This window comes from Cucurbita pepo, chromosome LG03 (assembly GCF_002806865.2).
Source record: "Cucurbita pepo subsp. pepo cultivar mu-cu-16 chromosome LG03, ASM280686v2, whole genome shotgun sequence".
Lineage (NCBI taxonomy): Eukaryota > Viridiplantae > Streptophyta > Magnoliopsida > Cucurbitales > Cucurbitaceae > Cucurbita > Cucurbita pepo.
Genome location: NC_036640.1, coordinates 3,130,074 through 3,150,040, shown reverse-complemented (window position 1 = coordinate 3,150,040; position 19,967 = coordinate 3,130,074). Strand labels below are relative to the sequence as shown.

The following is a 19,967-nucleotide window of genomic DNA, read 5'->3' as shown; positions in this document are numbered from 1 at the left end:
CTTATATTAATTGATTTTATATTAAACTCTCATACCGGAAAGAAATATCTAAAATAACTTTTATATTAAACTCTTATATTAATTGATTTTATATTAAACTCTTATACCATAACTTTTATATTAAACTCTTATATTAATTGATTTTATATTAAACTCTTATATTAATTGATTTGAAGAGTGAGAGAAGTCGAAGGAAATATCGGTTTAGGGGAAGTAGCAGTTAAGTTTGATTCGAAACACTATTCATTTCATTTGATTCGAAACACTATTCATTTCATTTGATTCGAAACACTATTCATTTTCTCCACTGTAAATCGGTTCAGAGGAATGAGCACTATTCATTTCAAACCACTATTCATTTTCTCGACGGTAAATCCATTCAGGGGAAGGAGCACTATTCATTTCAGTTCGAAACACTATTCATTTCAGTTATAAATCGGTTCAGGGGAAGGAGCGTTCAGAGGAAGGAACACTATTCATTTCAGTTCGAAACACTATTCATTTCAGTTATAAATCGGTTCAGGGGAAGGAGCGTTCAGAGGGAGGAACACTATTCATTTCAGTTGTAAATCGGTTCAAGGGAAGGAGCAGTTAAGTTTGATTCGAAACAATCAGTCGGTTTAGGGCAAGGAGCAGTTAAGTTTGATTCGAAATACTATTCATTTTCTCGACCGACCATTAAATCGGTTCAGGGGAAGGAGCAGTTAAGTTTGATTCAAAACACTATTCATTTTGTTCTTCAAATAGCTTTATCTCCCGAAAGAAAAGAGCTACTATTCATTTTCGGTTCTTCAAATAGCTTTACTGAACGAATCCTTGGTTCAGTGAGGGCGACCGCAAAAGCCGCAGATTCAAGTTGGTTCCGTGAGGGCGACCGCGAAAGTCACCGAATGGGTCAGTCCTCCCGCTTTTCCAACTGAGATTCCAGCTGCACAAGCAAGAGCACCTTGGGTCAGTCCTCCCGCTTTTCCGACTGAGATTCCAGCTGCACAAGCAAGAGCATCTCCACCAGTAAAGATGAAAGACTCAACCTCGAACTTTTCTTCCACTCGTTCTCTTCTCCTTGCTTTCCCTTCAAACACTCGGTAAATAAATAGGTGTTTTCATCTTCCGTCCTGGACTGATTGAGAATCTTCTTGAACTCTTTTACTCTCCATTAACAGTCTCCATTGACAGTAAAGAAGAAAGACTCAACCTCAAACTTTTCTTTCACTCGTTCTCTTCTCCTTGCTTTCCCTTCAAACACTCAAATAAATAGGTGTTTTCATCTCCCGTCTGGACTGGTTGAAGAAGGATGAATTATCCTTCACTAAGAGTGAAAAGTACAAAAATGCGAACACTTTTCGTGACAGTTGTTAAATTATTTTATATCTATAACAAATATTGAGTTTTAAATTATTTTATATCTATGACAAATATTGGGTTTTAATCCTATTTTAAATTTTTTTATTATTTTTTAAGAAAGTTTGAGAAGATCGGGACTAATTAATAGGAAAGAATAGTCCCAAACCGACTCAATTGATATGATATAAATTTATATTTAAAAGTACAACATGTTTATTGTTTGTCGTTTTGTCTGGTTCAATAATATTGCTCATTCGAGTGAGTTTTACGGGCTGATTGGACCCGAAGCTTCTTAGCTCAAGCATTTACGTTTCTAGTTAAAGACCAACATCTTGGAGATAACGTTGGATTCGAAGCTTCTCAAGCTCAATCATTTACGTTTCTAGTTAACGTCTTGTAGATAACGCTTAATTCGCTCCTATAAACATTCAATGCATTCTCATTTTTGGGAGAGACTATGGGTTATTGAAATTTGTTTTTTTTAATTTCTTTTCTTTTTAAATTATCAAGAATACACATTAGATTCATAATTTTATCTCATAAAAGTAAGATAATGTAATTAAGATTTTAATTATCAAATAACTAAAATAATTTGAATAAAAATGTAATCGACATTTAATATATTAATAAATTATAAATTGTTCTGCTACCACTAAAAAATCAATCCATTAATTAGCAATTTAAATATAGAATAAAATCTCAACCATTAAATCTTACTTTATATATCTTTTCACATAATTTTTAATTATAATTAAAATAATTTTTTATTTATATGTAATTAAAGGTAAAAATACCAAATTTTTTTCCTTATGAATTATTATTTATTTTTTCATAAAGCATATATTCTAAACTCACTAGAAAAAAAAAAAAAAAGAGAAATAATTAATTTTTGGACATTTATTTGTATTGTTTTATCCCTCTTTTACGGTCCGGGTTGTCAGTCACGTGCCTGACCCTCGCTTGGTGACTGGGAGTGTAAAGTCCATTTACCCACCTTCTTCCTGCAATTGAACCTTTGATTCTCTATATTGGCAATCTAGGGTTTTCTCTTCTTCTGAATTTCTCCTTTTCCTCCTCTTCTTCTGCTATTGAATCTTTCCCATTCGCTCACTTTCCTTCTCCTTCTCTCCTTCTACTTTGTCGGGATGAAGCTTACGGTTAAGACCCTCAAAGGAAGTCACTTTCAAATTGAGGTTCAGCCTACAGACACCGTGAGTTTTTCTTCTTCTCGCCATTTGATTTCTCGCGCTATGTTTGGTTGAACAGCAAATGGAAATTTATCGGTTTCAGATAAACAGTATTGAATTTCTGTTAGTGTCTATATGGGAGTTTGGTGTATAATGTAAATTGGGCAAAAGGGTCTCTGACGTTTTATTTTCCTCGGCGATTCTTTTAATTGAAATTTTGAAGTTTTATTTAGGGTTCATCATTCCACCTTTTTGAATCAGTGGTATTTCAGATTTTTTGTATATCGGTTCCCTTACAGATTGTTGTTTTTATGTTTATTTTGTCTATTTAGTCGTTAATTGCATTCCTAGTTAGGATTTTTTTGATTGAGATGCCTTCTGAAACCCATTTTGAATTTCGAAGTTCAATTCCTTCCGAGCGTGCCACAATGTTCCATTTGAAATTATAATTCAGCTTTTAAGATGAAGCTTACGGTTAAGACCCTCAAAGGAAGTCACTTTCAAATTGAGGTTCAGCCTACAGACACCGTGAGTTTTTCTTTTTCTTCTGGCCATTTGATTTCTCGCTCTATGTTTGGTTGAACAGCAAATGGAAATTTATGGGTTTCAGATAAACAGTATTGAATTTCTGTTAGTGTCTATATGGGAGTTTGGTGGATAATGTAAATTGGGCAAAAGGGTGTCTGACGTTTTATTTTCCTCGGCCATTCTTTTAATTGAAATTTTGAAGTTTTATTTAGGGTTCATCATTCCACCTTTTTGAATCAGTGGTATTTCAGATTTTTTGTATATCGGTTCCCTTACAGATTGTTGTTTTTATGTTTATTTTGTCTATTTTTTTGATCGAGATGCCTTCTGAAACCCATTTTGAATTTCGAAGTTCAATTTCTTCCGAACGTGCCACAATGTTCCATTTGAAATTATAATTCAGCTTTTAGTTTTCATGTCATGCTCTATTTGCTTTTTTCCGTGGCTTGGTGCAACTAAATTATTTATTTGTCTTCCTACTTTATATAATCATTATATTAATAATACGTGATTTACATTTGTATGGTTTCTATTCAGATTGAGGTTTGTGTCTTATCTCTTTGTGAGAAAAAGTGTTGATATCGACTTTGAGCCTTTTAGAACAGTGATGGTGTCATGAAGGATTAAATAAATTATTTAGAGAGAAATAAACTAAATGAGCGTCTCTTGTTTCTTCTTTTTATTTTATTTTTATTATTAATTTTTTATGTAAATGATCTATTTACCTATTCTAATCTTATATAAGTAGGTGATGGACTGCAATCTTGGGAAGACAATTGTTGGGATTCTTCCTGCTGTGTCTTTTTTCAATTTGTGTGCCCCCACCCCTCACATATCTTCTCTCCACTTCGGAGGTTTTTGTTTGGGACTCTTTTATTTGGAACTTGTCCTTTACATGGCACATTTGAGACATGAGGAAAATAAGGACTGGGCATGTATGAAAACTATCTTAGGAAATTATCACCTAACAAACAGGAAAACTGCTATTTGGTTGGATTTTTAGAAAATTTTTTGTTCTGTTTCTTTGCACTGTCCTTTTAATTCGCATTTATATTAAGTTGATTTCAAGATTGAAGGTTCCTGCGGATATTCAGGGTTTTGTTTGGATGGTGGCTTTTAGAATGATTAATACTAATGATAAAACTTAAAAGAGGCACTATCTCATGTCACCTAATCTTCTTGTAACTAGCGTGTGCTTGTTTCTGGTATGCCCTTGTACATTCTTTCATTTTTCTCAATGGAAGCTCAGTTTCTTACTTAAAAAAAGGTCTTCTACCCTTCTGAAGTACATTCTCCATTAAAGGAAAGAGAATGACATTCAACACTTGTTTGTTCACAATCGCCTTGGCTGGAACTCGTAAGATATATTGTGGAACATTTTTGAGCTACGTTGGATTGCTCCCATCTTGGTTCACTTTTCATTTAACTTATTCCCCCTCAAAGGGCTTGTCTAAATTCTCTTGTGGGATGCAGTTTTTGCTACTTTTATGAAATAGCAGAAGTCAGTGATAGAATTATACTTCCTGTGGGAGGTTAAGGTCATGAGATTTGGGGCTGATTGTGTATAATGCGTCTCTAAGGGCTTCCCTTCCCTCTCCCATCAGTTTTGTCTGCTTAGTGCTTAGAATTGTGCTAGTGATCACATCTACGACATTATTTTATGCCTGTTTTTATGACTTCAACTCCTAGTGTCCCAGCCCTTTATTAGCTTTATTTATTGAACTAATATTTGTGTACCATTAATTGTACCTACAACATTATTTTATGTCATATTATGTTCTTAGGAGAAGTATATTGTCTATTGAATAGATGAACATATGTTGGTGATTTGTGAATCGAGCTGGTGATTTTAGTTAAAATATTTCTAGCATAGGAAGTATTTTTATTTTTATTGAATATTCTACATTTTTTCCACCTAACTAGGTTTTGGGTGTAAAGAAGAACATTGAAGATGCACAAGGAACAGATAGTTATCCTTGTGGTCAGCAATTGTTAATCCACAATGGGAAGGTTCTAAAAGATGAAACAACGCTGTCAGAGAACAAGGTTACTGAAGATGGTTTTCTGGTTGTCATGCTTAGTAAGGTATGTTGTGTTGTAGCCAACTTGGACATCCTTTCCGAAATAATTAAGCTTCCTTTCTGATTATTATCTTGCTTCATATTAAATGGCTATGGTGGACTGCTACATGATAATCTTCTTTTCTATCATGAGAATTAGTGATTAAACTCTTCGTAGTTTGCTATTAGTATACGTCTTGTTGCTATAGTGGTCTAATGATTGTTGATGTCCAACATCTTTTAACATGCAAATTTATATTAATTTCAATTCAACACCAAAGGGTATGACCTCCTACTTTTTCTCTGTACAAACCCCTCCCCTATCCTTTGTACACTTGGCTGCCAACCACCTAGCTCACTGGAGCTCCAACCGTCCCTCCGACCATGGTTGGGCGGCCTTTCCCACACTCTGTCACTTTTTCCATAGGAAAAAAAACTCGCCGTTGATAAAGCATAGGGTTTGTGCATTATATAGACCTCAAGCAATCGGTCCCTCATGTTCACCTTGAAGAAAACCTCTCCGCCCTTTGCTGACAACAAGCTTCTCAGCTTTACTGGATACCTTGAATACATGCTTTGGTATGAAAAGATATCAATCAGAGAAGGCCACTTTGTTAAGATTGCCAAGCTTGGAGTAAACGGTTGTTTAAATAAGCTCATCATACCTGTGGATGAAAACAAGATTCGTTGGAAAAACTTCCTTTCTCTTCTTAAAGGTCTCAACCACCAGAAAACTCCATCTTTATTTCCCAAGTCCACGTATAAGGAAGTATTGAAGGCTTTCATTCCCCAGAAATCCGTTACTCATTACTCTCCAAGACAGCTCCACAGCGAAACCACCCCCACCAACCTCGTTGGAACTTGCTGTCTTCTACCTTGACAAAGGCATATTATCGATCCTAAAACACCTCCATGATGATTAGTATGAAATCCTAAGAGCAATGCAACTGAAACTCACATGTTTTGGGTCCATTAAGTCCTCTACAATCCAACAAAGCAATTTTAGCTGTTGATAACAAGGAACAAGGCTGAATTTTAGCGTTGGTGCATTTATGGTGAAATTTGAACAATGGAGTCGGGAGAATATAGTCCATCCCAATTGAAATATTGTCTTGTAAAGCCTTCAGACAAATCAGAGACCTTTGTGATGAGTGTGTTGAAACAATAAAGAACACTCACAAGAATGGACATGATGGAGGTATGCTTGTAGATTAAGGAAGACCCCCATGGTTTTATTCCAACCATTCTAAATCTCGCATCATCCACTGCCTCAGTGACAGTCCAAATAGATTTTTTGTTTTGTTTTGTTTTCTTTTTGTTTTTAATGTTGACCCTTTCATCGAAGAAATTGTTGGAATCCATGAAAAAATCCCACTGACCTCACCAGAGATTTCATCTATCCACCCCATTTCCATTAAAACCCTTCTGGCCATTGGACCCACACGAGTCCCTTTATTCTTGCCCCTTCGTAGACCCAAACCTTTCCCTGCACTAGTCCTATCCCAGCTTCATCAGATCCATACCTAGAGCTGCACAACCTTTATTAATCCCCTGTACCTTCGTCTGGCACTTTTCCTTATCATATTTGACCTTCCCCCCTTGACTTCGTTTTCTCTTCCTCCCATAAAAGAATTCTTTGTGGTTGGGATTGAACCAACCCAGCCAATTTCCCCGCCCCACCCACAGCATCACATTTTTGGCCAAAAATGTGATGACCATTAATAATAAAATAACCCACATTCTCACTGACACCATTCACCATTCGACGCTTGGTCATCTCTCTATAGACTCAAAGTTGATGCCTCTGCTTTACTTTACTTCACCTCAACGGATTTGCTCCATTCTCTTCCACTTCCTAACCCTGCTTCCCTCTCAATTGCCCCTCTTTTCGATTTGGCTTCCTGCTCCAGTGAGCCCATTCGTCTTCTTCCTTTCTCAACACAGAACATGGCCCTCATCATTGAGCTTCTTGGAAGTTCTGTCCTAGAAAAAGTTGATCGGAGGTTGACATTGAAGCTTAGGTTTGCCTTTCACATGCTCTTGAAACAACCAATCTTACTGCTTCGCTTGATAGTTGGTGCTGGAATTTAGAGAAAATTGGAGTTTTTCTACTAAATCTCTCTCTATCTCTTTACCTGTGAGGCGTGAAACGATCTGACCTCTACACATCCATATGGAAAGGCATATACCCCAAGAAGGTAAGTTTTTTTTTTTTTAATCTTGGAATTAATTCACACCTGTCTAGACACTCATGACAAGCTGCAGTGGCGTTCTCCTTGGTTCTCTATTTCTTCTCATTGCTGAATTATGTGCAGAAGTGACAGGGAAACACAGAATCACTCATTCTTTTGTAACCAGTGTCTGGTGTTCCAAAGCTGTAATTCTTCGGGGACTGAAGCCTAGATTTGCTTGTGGGAAATAGTGTGAACCTTTATTTTTCTGTTTGATGTTCACTACCTATTTGGTTTCAGATAATATCTTTATTTGTCCTATAAAAGGAGGAGCGGCAGTTCTATCAAATTTACAACTTTACATTCTCAAACTCCAAGTATGTCATTTAAAGGTTTTAAATGTAGTTAAATGAAATCCATCAGAGCTATCATAAGTAATGAATGTCACAGGAGATTATATTGTTATTCTCTCCATTATCCACCTAAATAGTGGTTGCATTTATCCATGGATCTTTGAAGAGATTTGGTTAAACTTCAGACCTAGTAATAAATCCTTGTCATCCCTTTTCCTGAGATTCCTGAATTCATATGTTTTTCAATTGTTCCCCTCACTGATTTCCTTTATACAGAGTAAAGCACCTGGTTCAACTGGGTCATCGTCTACTCAGGTTTAATGTCTTTCTTTATTATTTTTATTTGGGGGTTGTGTAATTAGTTCATATTCGCCTCTGAACTGGTGTCTATCTGTGTACTTGACAGACGACTACCAATGTACCTATAACTACTCCAACACCAAATTCTACTTCGATTCCTGAAGCGCCCGCACAACCAGCGTGAGTCTATTGATTATGCCAACTCAACTTATTGTCTCTCTTACCCCTTAGCAGCGTATCAGCTTGATAATTATAGATGTTTCTCTGTGATTGCTTTTTCAGAGCCTCGAGGAATGTTGCTACTTCAGATGTGCCAACTGCAAAGTATGATCTTGGTTTTTGCTTATTATTTATATCATTATGTATCTTTAATTTTCTGTTGCCAAGTTTTTGTGTTGACTTTTGAAGTTCCTTAATGTGATTAGGACAACTGTTCAAACTTAAATAGCATGAAGTATCGAATATTTTGTTATGCTGCAGTACTCAAGTTGATACATATGGACAAGCTGCTTCAAATTTAGTTTCTGGAAACAATCTTGAGCAGACTATTCAAGAAATAATGGATATGGGTGGTGGTAACTGGGATAGAGAAACAGTTACTCGTGCGCTTCGAGCAGCCTATAATAATCCTGAGCGGGCAGTAGATTATTTGTACTCTGTATGTTTTTACCAATTTGCCAATAGTATTTTCAGTTGTTTTTCTTATTTTTTTATTTTTATTTTTTAAAATGTTACTGAACTTGGCTTTATATTCAGGGTATTCCAGAAGCTGCAGAAATTGCAGCCCCTGTGGCCCGTCCTCCGTCTAGCCAGCCTATAGAAACAGGAGGTGTGACTGCTCCTCCTACTTCCGGAGGTCCCAATTCATCTCCCTTGAATATGTTCCCACAGGTAAAGTTTGTACTTGGTCGAAATTTTGTCCTTTCTATTCGTTTTAAATTCTCATTGAGTGCTAGTATTTTAGGAGTCCCTTGCTGCTGCCGCTGCTGGTGGCGGAGGTAGCCTTGGATCCCTTGAGTTCCTTCGAAACAACCCACAGGTATGCTTTAATTTTTCTCATTTTTCTTGTTTATGTAGGACTATTGTTTGGAAATGTCTACGGCCTTCTGATAACTTTCTTACTGGTCATTATGAAGAATAGTTTGGGTCAGAACATGTCATTAATCTTTGCTGCCAAGCTACTGAACTTTGGCTTTTCCTCTGAAGTGTCTTGTTAATTGAATAGATGCTCGGTTAGACTCGAGCATAGCCTTCCAAACAATTGAACGGCAAAGTTTTAAGAAATATATTTAAATATTTACTCTGATATGATCTGTTTAGGCATCTTTTCTTGTATTAATGCTGATAAATTTGATATGTATTGTTATTACCATCCACACTATTATAGTTTCAAGCATTGCGGTCTATGGTGCAAGCAAATCCACAAATATTACAGGTCTGTGCTATTCTTTTTCCTTTCTCGTTGACTTCAAATTTATGCATTCTTTTGGCTATATTTAAAACTTTTAACTCGGCTTCTGTTTCAGGCAATGCTTCAGGAACTTGGGAAGCAGAATCCTCAGCTTTTGAGATTAATCCAGGATCATCAAGCAGAGTTTCTCCAGTTAATAAATGAGCCTCTTGAGGGCTTCGAAGGGCATGTTTTCTCGTCCATTTGTGGCCAATGATCTTTTTATTTGTCAATTGAAATTTAGAAGACATCCAAATTTTCATTTTCTTCCAGGGATCTGTTTGATCAGCCTGAGCAAGACATGCCTCATGCTATCAATGTCACACCAGCTGAGCAGCAAGCAATTGAACGAGTAAGTTATCTGCCCTTATATACTTCCAAGTATCGAGCAACAATCGGTCTGCTTACCATCTCCTCTCACTTACACGCATTGCAGCTCGAAGCATTGGGGTTCGATAGGGATCAAGTCATCGAGGCATTTTTAGCTTGTGACCGAAATGAGGAATTGGCTGCCAACTATCTCTTGGAACATGGTGGCGAATTTGAGGATTAAATGGTGAACTTCATCACATTCGATGAATAGTTTTTTTTTTTTCTTCTCGTTGTTTAGACAAATCCATGATATTTGTTAGCTTCTAAGTTTCAAACTTTCTTGCAGAACTGCCAATAATTTGTTTTTCTTTTGAACTTTAATAGTTAATTGGCACATATGAATTCATCAAATATAGAACGTCGAGAGAGTAACGATTAGACTATAAGCTCAAAGCTAGTTTGCTTGTGTTAACGTTTCAGGTAACGTCGAGCGTGGCGTAATTAGACATTTGAAAAGGTGGGGTTTCTTGATTTCTATTGCTTATTCTTTGAACAGAATTGAAGTTATACTGTTCAATCTATGAGGACAAAAAATGCAGAAATCCCTATGGCAGTGAAGAGTGTGTCTTTTGGGCGAAACAGCGCAACAGAGTTCTCTACGATGAAACCAGTTTTGCTTGTTTATCTGTTTGGATGTGTTTGATAACTTGGTTTAAAGCTTAGATTTATATCACCAAATTTCCCCCTTTTTGTCTTTCAAATTTCAAGTTTTGAATTTTAAAAGTAGTTCGAAGAAATTCTCTTCTCTCGAGTTTTTTATCGCTAATTTGTGTATCAGTTAAACTTACGTTGCTTGAAGCTTAATTGTTAAAATATTTACCAAGACTTTTACATTATTATTATTTTTTGTTTTAGTCTAATTCGAGGAAATAGAAAGTTTAGGGTTTTGGTTGTCACATTTAACCTGTATATATATATATATATATATATATGTATGTATGGATATATATGTATATCTATATATTATTTAAAAATATATTAAAAAAGAAAAAAACAAGAAAATTTTGTTTAAAGGTCTAGTTTTTATTTATTTTATTACGTGTTAACTTATAAATTAGGTTCTGCATTTCTAAAATTCTCGAATTTATCGAATATAAAATTGAAAAGGTAAGAATTTGTTTAATAATTTTAAAAATTCAGCAATATTTTAAACTAAAAGAGAGTAAAGATGGAGCTACGGTAAATCACAAAATAGTATTTTAATATTAAAATCAAGTTTTTTTTTTTTTCTTAATCATTTTTATTTAGAAGATATTATTTAGACACAGTTTGGTCTTCCTTTATAATATATCGGTTCCATTCAGTTTCTCCATTTTATTGTGTTTTTCGAGATTCTCAAATTTCATACACTTGGAGGAAAATGATTAGAGAGCAACTCAAGGGCTCAAACGTTATGGCGCTAAACGAAAATCAAAAGCTATTTCTCTCCCTAATTAACGAATACGCGGCCGAAAAATCGCAAGGAGGTATTTCTATGAAAGAACGATGTTAAATCCTTAGAAAATGTTCTTTTCAAAATGCTAGCGTTTGATACTGTATTCCGATCAGATTTGTAGTTGAATATTCGTGATTGTAGAGGAATTTCTGATGATAAGGAGGTATTTCTACGTAAGAACAAATGTTAGAATCATAATGCTAGCAATTTTTACTGTATTTGATCAAACTTGTTTCGGAAAGGCAAATCTCTGGTTGAGTATTGGCGATTCTACCAGAATCTAGGTTGATGAGGAGGTATTTATATGCTTGAACACTGTCGAATCCCTGAAAAATGTTGTAATCGAAATGCTAGCAATGATTACTCTGTTCGATCAGACTTGTTTCCTAAAAGTAATCGTCTGATTAAAGTATTCGCGATTGTACTAGAATTTATTATGAAATTTGACGAACTTAACGATGCAATTCTTTAATTCTTTCCTTTCGCGAAGAAGTTTTAAGGAATCTTATTCGTATTTTTATCAATGCAGAGCAAAGCGTTGTTGTTTTGAAGAAGAGAACGGAAGAACTGCGATCTGAGCTGGAAGTGGCTAATGTGGAGCTCGAAAATGTCAAGCGCGTCAAAGAAACCACTGAACAAGAGCTTAAAGGCTGTGAAGTCGAATTGTCTCTGAATGAGACTGCAATTCAGACTCTCGAAGTACTATTTCTATTTCTCTTACATTTCACTTTTATAATTGCATCACCGTTAATTGTTCTTTTGCTTCTTAAATTTAATTTATCCACTCCAGGCAAGAATCTCCGTGCTGCAAGGTGAAATTGCATCTGTTGGATCTGAGTTAGACTCTCTGAAGGTACTGAGTTGAGTAACTTATTTATTAAATTGCATCTGTCTCGTATTGTTATTCTCACACTCTCTTGATTCTCTTCAAAACATACTGGGATATGGAATCCTGCCGCTGGACCATAAAAGGTTGAAGGAGGAGCCACGAGGTTGATAATCGTCTATCTTTTGTACTTTACATTCAATTTAAATAGAATAAAATTCTTAGTGAAGTGTAATTCAATGGCTTAGATTACTATGGAAGTGATGAGATCTTATTGGCCATGCAGGGACCAGTTTATCAATCACCTTTTAGACCTTAATAAAAAAATCAGGTCCGTCTTCTAGTTTAATGCAAGCCACTTGCACTGTGAATCCGTGCACATATGCTTCCCTTTTCCGGTACTATTTTCACTTATCATATTGAACATGACCTTGGACCCGTTTGGAAACTGTTCTCAGTTTAGTTTTCTGTTTTCATTTTTAAAGTTGCTTCTATTATCTAATATTGGATGACTGGAAAGGCCATGTTATTTTGTATATTGAAATTAATATTTACAAATTCATATTTCAAGGAGTATTGGAGTAAGGACAATATATGTCGAGTCAATTACTATTTCTGCTTTTCAATACACTTTATCACAAGGGCTAAATAAATATGAACTGGTAAACTTTCCCCTCCTATATTGAAGCATTAGCATGACGAGTTTCTTTGTGCAATTGGTACAGATTTTTTTCTTACTAGATTCGTATGTGAATATTAGCACAATTTGTCCTTAAATGTGCAATATGTGCCTAGTTAATAATTTTGGAATGCTATGTTCCTTTGTACCTTTCTAAATGAAACACAGGAAATTTCAAGATCAACTGTCCAGAAAAAATGCTATAGAGTCTGTTGGAAATGCTACAGGTGAGTCCCGTTCCAGCCTTATGATCATTTTAACTTCTTCGCATTTTTTACATTCAGTTACATATGGTGTCGATCGTTAAACAGGATACCTGAACTGACGTCGCGAACAACTTCTTGTTTCCATGTTCTTTCTTTGCTTCAAATTACTCTCTACCTCGCATGTATTTCAAACACTAGGCTTCTGTTTATGCAAAATTGAATGGCTTGGTCTCCTTGCAGAAGGATCCCATGAACTGGAGGGAGATAATACCACAACTTCTTCCCAATCTATTGAGGAAAGGCTTATCAAAGTAATGACTCAATTAGCCAACGAAGAAGAAGAATTCCTATCAGCAGAACAAATTCAAAGTCAGGTGAAAAACAATTCTTCCAAATATTAGGGAGAAACCTACCTATACTTGCTGCAGTTGAAATGTTAGTCAAATTTGAGAAACTCTTTTTCTTGCCTGTGTATTAAGCTTTAAATCTTGCTGTTAACAAATCGCCATCAATCAAAATCAAGAAAAGAAAAATGGAAGCTCTAAATCAAGTTCTAGTAGGATCCATATCGTCATCTCAATAGGGGAAATGGTATTTTCAACAGTTTTCCATAGATCCTGCATTAATTCAAATTCATCTTGTCCCTCTCTCTCTTTCAGTGGAACTGTATTCTTAAATGATAATATTATGTCTGCAGAATCGGCAAACGTTGATAAATCTGGAGAAAAGGAAGGCTGTGATGGTGATGATGGTGAAAGGAACAAAAGAATTGGAAGATTTGACTAAATATCCTTTTCAAATAAATTATCACTTTTGACATAACAGATTATGTTAATGTATGAAAAATGCCCTATTAACATTCTAAGTGCTAAGATTTCTTCACTAATATTAATTTTTTAAATACTTCCTGTATACTACTGCTTTGCCTGGTGTCCAAAAAAATAGAAGCAGAAAGGTAAACAATAGTAAGTTTACAAAAGATTTGCTGTTATTGTACTTTATCATTTATATCATTAAGTTTCCTTTTCTGATTCAACAGAAGCAATGCTTTGTAGTCAAAGTCAATTGCTGAGAAATATAGAATGTATTTAAATCTTACTATATCTATTAATAATCTTTTACCAACTTTGGACACTTCCGGGTGATTATGTTTCTTTGACCATCAATAAGCAGACTTCTGGACTGGAAATGTCATATGGTCGTCTCAGCGAGGAATTGCTGAAAAGTTGTATCTGCCCTCAATGTTTCCAAGACAATACGGAGGCTTTGGACAACATTCCTCAGGTAAATGAGGCCCATTGAAATTTTACAAGAAACATAAAATGTTCTGCACCGTAGAATTTTAGATATGCAAAATCAGCAGGTAAATTTCAGAGCAAATATAGTAGGATACTCACCATTCTAATTTCTAAGTATGTCAAAACATTTTGCGTAACTTTCTTTTGTTGTCTATTTTGTCTACATATATTCACAAATTCAATTAAACCCAGATAGACGGTGTAGAATTTTTCTTTTAAAAAAATTGAAGTGAACTTGAAGGAGACCAAGATAATTCAAGTCACTTCTTCATCTCCCTACATACCCAGCTTGGTCGTAAAAGCTGAGCTCCCAGTACTTTCTTTCCCTTGTAATTGTTCTATATGTTTGTTCTATAAGAATTTCGCACCCATGGTGACGATTCTTCCCTATCCTTTACCATCAATGCTGCCAAGGTAGATTTTGCTTCTTCATTAGTTTCGCCCTTCACCTGCATCATATCAAGGTTATGTTTTCAAGATCAAAAGTACAAACCTCCTGAATTTCTTATCTGAAAACCAAATTTGATTCTATACAGATCAGTTTGATAATGATTATATATATCTGTTGTTAGACCAGTTCCCTAGGGTACAGTAAGGAACTAAAATGTTTGCTCATGAGAGTTTACCATCTGTTTGGGAGGCGGTATGGAGGGAAGAAATTTGCTGAGGGCAATAACCCTTGGGTTTGTAGATTCCAGCAGCTCAATCTGTGCTAAAAATTGGGCAGAGACTGGCCTGTGATCAGAAAACTTACTCTCACTTCTGAAATAGGAGAGTTGCCTCACTCCTTTTCCATACCATAGAATTCTGTCACACCTGCCAAGTTACATAAATCATTTAGTCAATTACTTGCATTCTTTAACCTCACTCTCTCTGTCTGACTTTTTTTCCCCATTTTTTTTTTTTAGGGGAATTAATCCAAAAGTCTAGGCCTTCATTTAAGGTTTCAGAGGGAACAAAGAGTAAATTATTTGGCATTCTTTAAGCTCTCTATCTTTTTCTCTGTTTTTTCTTCTGTCTCTGGGAAATTATTTCATCTCTCTCTCTCTCCCTCTCTCCCTCTCTGTGAATTCTGTTTTTCCTTCTCTCTTGGAAATTAATTCAAAACAGAAGGATCCACACTCTACCCTATGATTTCATCTCATCGAGTTCATAGAGAGAGATTACACTTTCTGTTTCTGTCTGTTTGTTTTCCAATTTCTTGGAAATTAATTGAAAACTGAAGGACTTCATGGACTCTGTACTCAAGAATCCTATATGCTTTTAGAGTATAGTACCATGCTTTTAGAGCTATCAAGGACTTCATAAACCCTAAACCCTAGGGCTTCATAAGCTTTTAGAGAGGGAGAGAGAATAGAGTAAAATGTGTGTTAGATGATGAAATAGTACCATGCTGGAGTTCTTTGCTTCTCTCCTGTTCTTCTCAGAGGACCACCTGAATAGCGATTGCAATTTGATGAAGAATACTTGTAGGTAGGAGCAAACTCTATGTTCCCTTCTCTCCATCCCTGAAATACCCCACCAGCTTCTTGCTCTTTCCGTAGCTGATCAAACTCTTGCAATGCTTCCCACTCTTGTTCCTTTATCAATTGCCTCGCAAAACTGTCCTCTAAATACAGCCTATAGTTCAGATCCCCAAACCAAAATATTTGACTGTTCCACAGCACACAAATCCAAAATTTACGTCAATTTTAACTTTCCATCATAACACTACTAACTATTGTTTCAATCTTTTGAAAAGTTTATGCTTTCTAGAAAGCCCTTTTCTTAAAACTAACTCCAAGCCACCAAGGACAAATGGGTAATTTACTCTAAGTTTAATTATCTATTCTAGAACTTTAACCTCTCTATTTTAACATTGCCTTAAATCGGAAGAAAAATTATGTTGGACGTACAACGACTGTGTACAATCACTGTAACGTTGGCCTTTTTCATTTAATAGCGACGACAAAGAAATTAAAAACACCCACTTACTCATGTCCTAAGATGGTGAGAGGTGGAGGACGTGGATTTGGATAGGAATCATCTTTAGGCGTTCTGGCGAAAAAAGTTCGCCGGAATATCTCAGACACCTGGCGGTTCCTCCGCCGCTCGTCCCCCTTTTTCTCCCCGGAAGCCAAATGGGCAGCCACAAAGCAAAAACTTGTCCCTTCAATCGACATACTCACCGAAACCGACCCTTTATTCCCCAAGTAACCCATTATTCCACAGGCCACCGAACAAACTTTCACATTGGATATGTAATATTTCCTCACCAAATCTCTCTTTATCCATACGCTTATAAACACTCCCACCATCTTCTTGCTTGCCAACAACACGTATCTGCTCCCGCCCATTACCCTGTTCGCCGGAATTCTCCCCGGGAATTTGATCGGAGTTTGATCGCCGCCTGCGAAACTCCTCGGCCTTTTAGAGTCTTTGTTTCTTTTGTAATCCTCGTCGCCGGTGGCTGTGTTCGTCATCATTGGCGTTAGCCATGGGCATCCGTATTTGTCGTTTAGAATTTTTCCGATCAGTAAGTTCCAGTTTGTTGCTTTGGTTGTGTCCTCCGCTCCGACTACTGTCCTTGTTTGTAACGGTACAATTTCTTGAAACCTTCCTTCCAAAAACAGAGAAAGAAACAAACCCAGTCGAAACTTAGTGCCCAATTGTTCAAAATAAGAAAAGAGGTCTGTTTTCTTTTTGGATCTAAACAACATACCCAAGAACGTATAAATCTGCAGCATCTTTGAGATTGAGCCAATCGTCTAAATCGACGGCCAAGCTTCCGATCGGCGATCTTCCGGCGACATTCCAAGTACCCACAAAGATTCTGATTCAATTGAGGACAATCGATTCCAGATTAAAAGTTAAGAAAAGTATCATAGAGAAATTATGACTCAAAAACTTTTAATTCCTTTGGCCACCTTAATTCATTGGCTAATTTGTACGGAGCCATATCCACCGACCGAGAAAGGACCTTCTCCAGAAAGTTTTCACTTTCGTAGTCATCTCCATCTGCAACAAAGACAACCTCAGTAAGTTGAAATGGAAATTAACCGAAACAAAATCAACAAACATATGACAAAACGAACCAGAAATTTCATTGCTGGGACAACATGGGTCAGGTCTCTTATGCTTTCCAGCAGTGAACCAGTACTTGCGGAACCTACTGGATTTGGACTTATGGCTCTCCCCTTCCATTACTTTGAATAAGAAAATCTCTGGTACTCTTCAAGTTCATATGAGCTGATCATTCCACTCTTAATATTGTTCTCCATATAGCTTAACAATTCCCAAAGCTTTATGGTGGCAATAATTTCTTCCCTTTTCTCTGACTTTGACCACCCTCTTCTACAATTCAATGAGGAGCAAATAATTCCTCACAAACCTTCGTGCTTACCGCCCAATTCTATGCAGTAGAGAGAGAGAAAGGAGATTTGAAAAGGAACCCAATTGGGGTTCAACAAAGAAACTGCAGGCGGCAACTTCTAGAGAGAGGGTAGAAGTCAAAGGTGGTTCGGAGAGAGAGAAATAGTGTGTATAATTTGATGGGTGTTGGTTGAAGGAAAGACAGCGAGTAGTGAAAGGAACTTTAAAGAGATATAAGCCTCACAATGTGTTATGATATGATATGATATTAGGAGGAAGGATTTTGATTAAATATATATTACATAGGATAGGTAGAGAGCTGTTAGGTAGTGGGAGTCACGTCTGTCTTGTGGATTAATTTTCCTTTTAATAACGTCAAAATTTATATTTGTGTTGTGTCCCTAACCCTAATAAATAATCCATTTCCATCCCTTTTCTTCATTTTTCTTTTGCTTCCATCTTTCTATTCACAACTGTATGCTTTGCTCGCATATCTTTTTGTAAGATTACATCTCATTCTTAGAGTTTCTTGCAAGTATTTGCTAACCCGGGCCTTGGGTAGTTCTATGCTTGTGGTTAATGTGGACTTTAGAAACTTTTGTTTATGTAATTGGTAAGATCTCGAAACCGGTAGAATTAAGATAAACATGTCTAATTGATAAACCATAAATGTTTTACCTTATAATTTTGTGGGTTTGTGACTGATCACGAACGCTACTGGTGTGGGAGTGATCTTGGCCAAGAAAGCTAAAACGACACTTCGCATATGGAGATAACAAGAGGGCGCTTATCCTTGAACAGTGGTGAGTCATTTGTTTAATTTGTGTTATTATTTACATTGCATTTAATTAATTTATAGATTTATGGTTTGCATAAGAGTTAGTTTGGTGAGAATGGTGAGCTCCCTCCCTATTTTTCTTCCAAATAATTATTCAAATGAGAAGATCCAGCAAAGGATGAACACTTATCCAACTCTAATTGAGTTGGAAAATTAAGTAACCATCATAGTTTTTTTTTTCTCTCTTTTTCTTTTTTTTTATAAAAAAAGCNTCTCTCTTTTTCTTTTTTTTTTATAAAAAAAGCCTTCTTATTCGAAGGATCGATGANCTCTCTTTTTCTTTTTTTTTATAAAAAAAGCCTTCTTATTCGAAGGATCGATGAATAATTACCAATCATCAGAATTAGGTGAATTATGTCCTCAAATAATCAGTCACTTTTTTTTCTTTTCCTCCATTATGATTTGTGTATGGTGATGAAAAAGTTATGATCTTAGGGAGCTGCAAGCCACCAAAATCAAGTTCTATAATGGTCCTGTCTAATATTATTGAAGTGCTCTTTTTGACCTTAATTAATTGATCCATATTTAATTTTAGTTGTTGGAAGGTTTGATATTTAGTAAAATATTATGGGTTTTAACTTTTTTTTTTTCAATTTTTTTCTGGGTATAATCTCTAAATTTTAGAATAGTCATTAAATTTCATCCACTTTCAAGTATTTATTTGGGTAGATATTTACTAGAACTAGTCAAGTAAACCAATTTGACTATAAAAAGTTAAGCATACCATTTTGCATGAATTTACTTTTGATGTCATTTGATAATCTTCATTTCAACAATAAATATATATATATATATATATATATATATGTTCGGTAAAATTAACACATAAAATTTTCAGTTATTTGAATCTAGCTCAATTCGATAATTAAATAACCCAACTCAAATCATATGTGAATTGATGGTGAAATCTTCTTTATTGTCGTCTTGCTTTGTAAACATCTCTAAATACAAATGGCAAGTTGGGAACCGTACAAAGATAATATTACTCTAACCAAACAGCCTCTCTCACTTCCTTGGATGTTTTAGTTCCAATAATACAAGTGTTTCTTTAATTTAGTTCGTCATGATTAATGAAAGTTGAAATGTCGAGGCAAGAAGAAGATAGTGTTATTTAAGATGGTGATGAAAATTTTTCATTTTTCCAAAAAAATTCTAGAAATCCTTTTAGATAAGCTTTTAATTTTCGCAAGTTCACTAAATATCATTAACCAATTTTTATGAAACTTTCCTATTTTAATACATAATCAATAATAGGGATTGAATTAAGAAATATTTAAATATTAGAGACTCAAATATATTAGTAAAAAAAAGACAAAAAGCAATTTTTGTAAGTTGGATAATTTGTTTTTTCTTTATATAACTTTTTTAGGATGAGAGAATTGAATCTAAATTCTTAGTTGAAGCATAGATCGTAAACAAATGAATTCAACTCTTTTTTTAATGTAACATTTAGGATGGGTGAGAGATCGATATCATCTAACTCTTTAATATGGTAATTAATATCTTAATCACGATAAAAATATATTGTTGGTCGGATAATAATATCTGTTTTTATTCCAAATTGCCATT

At 35.4% G+C, this 19,967-nt stretch overlaps 3 protein-coding genes across 13 annotated transcripts; 2 read left to right on the top strand and 1 right to left on the bottom strand.

The window, feature by feature from the left end:
- Nucleotides 1-2,313: 2,313 nt before the first annotated feature.
- Nucleotides 2,314-10,510, top strand: LOC111790610 (ubiquitin receptor RAD23b-like). 4 transcript variants are annotated; one of them, XM_023671582.1, is made up of 15 exons: nucleotides 2,315-2,489; nucleotides 2,994-3,059; nucleotides 4,983-5,144; nucleotides 7,920-7,958; nucleotides 8,050-8,123; nucleotides 8,226-8,267; nucleotides 8,424-8,601; nucleotides 8,700-8,834; nucleotides 8,908-8,982; nucleotides 9,331-9,378; nucleotides 9,470-9,579; nucleotides 9,667-9,745; nucleotides 9,830-9,949; nucleotides 10,186-10,222; nucleotides 10,305-10,510. In XM_023671582.1, the coding sequence occupies exons 2-13, from the start codon at nucleotides 2,994-2,996 to the stop codon at nucleotides 9,944-9,946; spliced, it is 1,125 nt and encodes a 374-aa protein (XP_023527350.1). In that variant the 5' UTR covers nucleotides 2,315-2,489; the 3' UTR covers nucleotides 9,947-9,949; nucleotides 10,186-10,222; nucleotides 10,305-10,510. The 4 variants fall into 4 exon arrangements, with proteins under 4 accessions (XP_023527348.1, XP_023527350.1, XP_023527347.1 ...); XM_023671579.1 differs by having other exon boundaries at nucleotides 2,316-2,489; nucleotides 10,186-10,510; XM_023671580.1 differs by lacking the exon at nucleotides 2,994-3,059 and having other exon boundaries at nucleotides 2,314-2,555; nucleotides 10,186-10,510.
- A 536-nt stretch (nucleotides 10,511-11,046) lies between these two features.
- On the top strand, nucleotides 11,047-18,582 carry LOC111791611 (myosin-4-like). 8 transcript variants are annotated; one of them, XR_002814664.1, is made up of 10 exons: nucleotides 11,047-11,231; nucleotides 11,730-11,899; nucleotides 11,991-12,053; nucleotides 12,173-12,192; nucleotides 12,313-12,357; nucleotides 12,874-12,932; nucleotides 13,152-13,285; nucleotides 13,609-13,697; nucleotides 14,085-14,195; nucleotides 15,118-15,588. XR_002814664.1 is itself a non-coding variant. In XM_023673007.1 (10 exons), exons 1-10 carry the CDS (start codon nucleotides 11,126-11,128, stop codon nucleotides 18,290-18,292), a joined length of 804 nt encoding a protein of 267 aa, XP_023528775.1. In that variant the 5' UTR covers nucleotides 11,047-11,125; the 3' UTR covers nucleotides 18,293-18,582. The 8 variants fall into 8 exon arrangements, 7 of the variants coding, with proteins under 7 accessions (XP_023528775.1, XP_023528774.1, XP_023528776.1 ...); XM_023673007.1 differs by lacking the exon at nucleotides 15,118-15,588 and adding an exon at nucleotides 18,290-18,582 and having other exon boundaries at nucleotides 14,081-14,195; XM_023673006.1 differs by having other exon boundaries at nucleotides 14,081-14,195.
- On the bottom strand, nucleotides 14,292-17,837 carry LOC111791610 (type IV inositol polyphosphate 5-phosphatase 6-like). Its single transcript, XM_023673004.1, has 7 exons — nucleotides 17,284-17,837; nucleotides 17,116-17,206; nucleotides 16,911-17,021; nucleotides 16,184-16,804; nucleotides 15,599-15,862; nucleotides 14,836-15,025; nucleotides 14,292-14,658 (listed from the first exon to the last, which is right to left on the bottom strand). Exons 1-7 carry the CDS (start codon nucleotides 17,390-17,392, stop codon nucleotides 14,548-14,550), a joined length of 1,497 nt encoding a protein of 498 aa, XP_023528772.1. The 5' UTR covers nucleotides 17,393-17,837; the 3' UTR covers nucleotides 14,292-14,547.
- Nucleotides 18,583-19,967: the final 1,385 nt, after the last annotated feature.